Below are 6,010 nucleotides of genomic sequence, written 5' to 3'. Positions count from 1 at the left end.
GAGGAGGAGGAGGAGGGGAGAGACAGAGAAAGAACAACATTAAGAGGACACACTTAACCGCAGCTTTCTGGAAAGGGCAGCCTAAATTTAGCAGGTGGCCACTCAATATGTTTTTTTACCTGAGGTACACTCTACACAAAAGGCAGAAGAAACGAGTATTAGCACAAAGCAATCAGCTACACTTCATGTCTGACCCAATAAGAGCCACTAAGGTCACGCAGACCTCCAATAACACTCCACAGGAACCATCTTATTAACTAATAAATCATAGTTTTTTGGACAATGCTGGCTGCACTATTGGCTGTACACAGCATAAACCCAATGCACCCCCCGCTTTTCTTCAAAGAGCATGTGATATGATGATGATGATGAAGTATGATGATAAGTATTCACAGTTACTAACAGTGGAGTATGGGCTAGTGACCATATGTTGAAGAAAATCGACGCAAACTTAATTCAAATAATCAAATTTAAGAGTTTTCACATTTAATTTGCTGTATATAATTATCTATTTTGGTGGGGACAACGATTGCCACAGTCCAACCTCTTTTGAACAGGTAGGGAGAATCAGGTTCAATAATTTATGATAAATCAAACACTATCATGTAAATAGGGCACTTGGAAAAGATTTCAAAGAAAAAGGTGAGTCAATGTGGTACCTAAACTTAAAAACTTGTATCACATGCTAACATATTTACAATGACAAAGACAATTTTTTACTGGCAATCCATCTAGTAGCTGTTGAGATATTTCAGTGTAGACCAAAGAGGTGGACTAGCCGACAGACTCACTGACCAACAGATCGACACTGACGTGAGCTATGCCACTAGAATGGCAAAAAATGAAATAACCAAAAAGTGGATAAATAATTACAAAATTCTTTTAACATAATATATAAATAAGAGAGAGTATGGAGTGGACAATGATTGACAGTGACAGATATGGGCCCTAGGTATGGAGCAGATGCTGCTCTCGCTATGGTCTGTCTCACCTCACACACAAGCTCTGTCTTTCAGCTGACACACACAGAGATCCTATACTGTCCTGCTGGCTAAGTGTTCTGCCTTCATACTATGGCCCGTTTTCAACCTGAGCCTCTTTATCCTTGCTGGCCTGGCAGCCTGGATCCTCTCTGCGCTTATCTGCCTCCTCCATAGATAAGCCAGGATGGGCATGTGTGCTCCAAATGTACCCTATGGCGATAACCAAGTCTCTAAAAGGCCACCGAAGAGGAGACACACATGAACACTATGTTCAGTCAATTCAGTGAAGAGCATCCCTGTTCTTGAACAGAATCCAATGAGTTAGAGCTATAAGAGTGAATTTACAACACACCACTTTTCTTTTCATTGTTTCTATAAAAGTAAAACTACCACTGGAAAATGGAAAATATTGGTTTCTCCAATTCAATAGATGTGAATAAAATAAATCTACTATTAATATATTCAAATTGTAAGCTTCAACCTTACATAAATGGCAAACAAGAACAAAATATTCTCTCTGTTATTCCTTCAGTTCCTGTTTTACACACCACTGCAGCTTCAATAACAGAGAATTAAGGTAAAGAAGGAGGCCAGTGTTCTTATACAATTTATATGGTGAAGAGAATTTAAGAACAAAGGCAGAGCTTTCAATCACATCTCACAGTCTTCATTAAGCAAATGGAGCCAGCTCAGGTGTGGATGAAGGTGAAAACTGAATAATGGGGCTTTGTGATTAGATTCTCCTCACCATCCACACTGCTTCTAAAGATCAAAAAACGAACCACCGTGCTCAAACTCTTCAATTTAGTTAAGGCTGGCATCCAACTGTTTTTTCAGTCCATATCTATTATAGTCCACTTCAGAACGTCTCCCTCCACATGTTATCTTCTGCCCCAGTATTCTGTTTCAACCATGGAAGACAGGACACTCTCAATTAAATACCGTTACATGTTGTGTTCAGGTTTGACATCTCGGACAGCCAAATGTCCATCTTGTGATAATAGAGATTTGCGGGAACTCATGCTGTTCCTTAGCTCCCGTCCAGCCATCATATCTCTCTACCCTTCTTGGCCACATCTAACTCTCATCATCCAGGGGCACTCTGCCAACACGCCTCTTTATCTTAAGACCCTCAAGCAGGGCACATCGTAGCTTATCAAAGTGGCAGCAGCACACCTCGCTGCCCCTCTGTAACATGCTGAGGTGAGCTTGCTTGCATGCCACGAAGTACAACAAATCAGACTTTATATTCCCACCTTTTGGTGTGTCTTCTTCTTTGCCACTAACAAGACCTCTTGCTTTTGAAAACACAATCCTATCTGTTTTCACTATTTTAATCACCAGTGGGATTACCATGTTTAACCACCTCCCTTATAAACTGCATCTGTCGTCAGTTAGTAGAGATGTTTTCCCTTCCAACTCTGACATCTCTTGCTGTGTTAGGTGGGATAGGGATGTGATGTAGCCTTTTAAACAAACTGAAATGGACATCGTGATATAATAAAAAGAAAATTAAGTGCGTGGGAAATTAAGGAGAATTTAACCATTTTTCTCACACTGCTATAAACAATATTTTGTTATCTTACTCCCCCCTTTGTTTCTGACAGTCTGGAACTTCTGCATTGTGCTCTTGTCAGTATTTCTTCACTTGTGGTAAAGACAATGCTTATCATTGAAGCCAGCACTATAATCATTGACAGGAATCAAACAGTACAGTAAAACATCAGAAAACCCCTATTACTGCATAAATAAATAAAAACTAACATTGGAAAAGGACTGGGTGTTTTAGCCAGCACAGCCATGTGTTTGGCCTGCTTCCCAAAAACACACTCAATCTCAATATACCCTTGAAATGATTAAACAACTGCAAAAATAAAAAAACAGTTTTTAAGAACATGGAAAGTCCCTCACATGCTGTATCACAATTATGATATGTGTGTGCTTACCCTCCTTTTAAGGCCTTCAACATCTGTTTCATCCTTTACACCACCTATCTCTGTATCACTTTGTATTGACCTGGTAATTCAGCCATGCTCATCCACTCCTGCCATCCTTCACAAGTCAGATAGAGATCACTGGAGTCTGTGTTTTCCATTTATCAGCGCTCATCATCTTTAAAGCCCTATTCCCTCTGAGACTCCCTGGGACCATGGCCCTTATGATTTATCCCTCTGGTCTGTGGGGCAGTAAGGGGCTGAGTGTAGGGTGTGGGTTATGGTGGTGGTTTCTCAGAAGCAATCTGTTTAATTCTGGATGGACAGGTCCTGTTGAAGGCATGATGTACAAGCCTGCAGTCTGATCCCGCTCTTAGAGCAAATGTTGCCACTTAACAGCCAATGTACTTTCCACCGGCGTTTATCAACCCCCACTCTCCATACACTCCAGATCACTAATGGACACCGTTAGATCAGATGGAAGAAATGAGTGAATAATTCAACAAGCAGTAGCTTCTAAAATACATAGCTGGCCACTTACGAATATCTACATTGCAAATTATATTTTTTAAGGGGGTTAAAGTGAGTAGTCTTTTATATTCTGTGCAGTTAGAATCCAAATACAGGCTACAATAAGAAGACATTTCATACTTTTTAAGTACTAAAAGACCAACTCAAGCATTTGAGTGGCAAAAACAAAGAAAGGCAGAGGCAAAGGGCTCAATTAGTTTCAAATGCAGGACATCTAGGGAAGCTTACAGTGTTCTTGAGTCTAAAAATTGCTGGTCAATGGAAAAAAAACATTCTTCAGCACTCCAAGGTTGAAGAGAAGGCACATTAAAAGCCTCCATTAAGTCTGGTGTTTTAATTGTTAAACACACAGAGTCCTCAGGGTTGAAATAATAAAAAACAATCGATTATACCTGGTTCATTATATAGACAATCTGCAGCAAGTAAAGATAATTACATCACATAAAGAAATGATCACAAAATCAAAAACAAAAAACAAAAACACATCCTCATCACAGTATCAAAATGTATACAAGACCAAGAGTCTACCACTATGTAAGCAGCTTTATGAACATGCTCATGCTTGATTCAGCATGATAACATGCTCACAATGGCAATGCTAACATCCACCATCAACATCAGCCCTATCAATAGGTATAGTTAAAGATATATAGAGATAAAGGGTTTATTGATTGTCTTTAGTGAACCAGGTTTAATCAATTTGACCTGTTGAACTCCTAGTGAGGTCAAAAGTGGCTGAACTACATACAGTAGAGGCTGATTCTCTACACCCATGGGCCACACCCGGCCCGGTAGCAATTTACAGGTTTTAAAATCTGGCCAAACTGAAACTGTAATTGAATAGCCCTGCTCTGCTCTCAACCTAGTATTAAAAGCATAAAATACTTTAAAAAAGAAAGACAAGAAAGAAGTAAGAAATCTTGTAGACGCTTTCTTTCAAATCACACCATCAGTATAGACAGTTTAATTGTAGCTGGAAATAAAATGCCGAAAGTTTAATTATCCTTACCCTTGTGCTGAAAGTCCTGAACGGACTACTGTCTGCATATTCAATGGGATAGGATATGTTGAAATCATGGCCACAGGTGCCAGGAGGAAAATTGAGGTGTTCAGCTGTGTAGATCCAGTGAGTCCCATCAGAGTGATCGGCAGATGGTTCTAGTACATAGGATTTGCCTTCAAGTGATATGAAACCCCTGCAGAGAGGAGAAGAAGTACATAGAAAGATCTCTCAGAGGTTAGACAGGTGCGGTGTCATATTCTTTATATTTTCCCTGAATTTAAATATTGGAATTGCACCGAAACATATCAGCTATGCAGCAAATAAAAAAACAACAGAATGTTAATCTTGATTTTGCCAAAATAAAATGTATTATGACTTATGTGCGACATCCTAACATAACCAGAAAAGATGATGATATCAGCCAATATCATGTAGTGTAATAATAATGGCTACAACTTGAATGACATTCTGCTTACAGAGTAGAAGAATCTCTTTAGTTTCTCCATTGATGTGGCCTTTGTGGCTCTTTCTTAACCTTTCTCATGTTTTAACACTGGTCTCTGTGATTTAAAGTGACAGTCTCATGCAGTGAGTCTGGATAAACTGTGAGATTCTCACAAACCTTGCACAATATTCACAACCACATGAAATCATACTTAAACCTCCCCAAAAGCCTGAGCACTGCCAAACCAAGACAGGATCAATTTGTCTCGGAGAACCAAGCAATGTGTAGCTTTCTGTCAAAAAGTTCTGTGTATCTGTCGTTGTGCAGACAGGTCGCAGAAAAACTGAATAAATAAATAAATATTAAGACCAAGGTCAACAACAAGGGCTTCACAATCAGGCGAATCACTCGGCACAGGGTGTAGATGTTTGGCTGGTTTGTGAAAACATTCCTGATGGTTTCCAATGATATTACTGCAATCATTACTCCTGTTTTAAATTTGCAAAAAGAGTATTTCCAACACTGAAACTCCTCAGCCTTACAATATGTCAACTTTACTGCTTTTCAACAGTATATACATCTCAGCTAATGCTGCAAAAGTCATTATTTACTGAATTCTGTTGGCGTGCCATTCTTCAGAGTTGTAGACTTGAGACTTGGTCTCAAGTCAGACATAATTCCTGTTTATTAAAACCAGAATCATATTTTTGTAGTTTTTAATAACATTGTGCTCACCAAAATAATTGAGGGGTTGTAAACAAGTCACATAATCTAAACCACTTAATTTGAAAGTAAAGCCGAAAATGAGCAGCAGAGATGTTGGTAATAATCACTCCATAGACATGAAAAAACGCAACTATGGCAAGTAGGCTAAGTGTTCCAAATATGGGATCTTCTGACTGCTCGTATTTTGTTCCCTATGAGACTTACTTTCAACAAAAACAATGAGACAATGACAGTTAACTTGGACTTGACTATGCCTACGCCTATGACTTAAAACAGTGTCTCAGCTACGCAAGGTTCTGGATTCAAACCTGAGGGCTTTATGTGTAGAGTTTGCATATTCTCACACAAGCCTGCGTGGGTTCCCTCTGAGAACTCCAGTTCCCTCCCA

The 6,010-nt window shown here is 39.3% G+C and overlaps 1 protein-coding gene across 1 annotated transcript in view; it reads right to left on the bottom strand.

Moving 5' to 3' along the window:
• Positions 1 to 6,010, bottom strand: part of LOC118329103 (disintegrin and metalloproteinase domain-containing protein 12-like) — a 70,342-nt gene that overhangs the window by 25,100 nt on the left and 39,232 nt on the right. The window contains exon 6 of the mRNA XM_035663075.1: positions 4,458 to 4,644. Coding sequence (XP_035518968.1) covers positions 4,458 to 4,644 — 187 coding nt within the window. The remainder of the gene's footprint in view (positions 1 to 4,457; positions 4,645 to 6,010) is intronic.

This window comes from Morone saxatilis, unplaced genomic scaffold (assembly GCF_004916995.1).
Source record: "Morone saxatilis isolate NCDOM2014 unplaced genomic scaffold, NCSU_SB_2.0 Contig1, whole genome shotgun sequence".
In the NCBI taxonomy this organism is placed as follows: Eukaryota; Metazoa; Chordata; class Actinopteri; family Moronidae; genus Morone; species Morone saxatilis.
The sequence above is the reverse complement of the archived record's forward strand: the minus strand, read 5'-3'. Positions and strand labels throughout refer to the sequence as shown.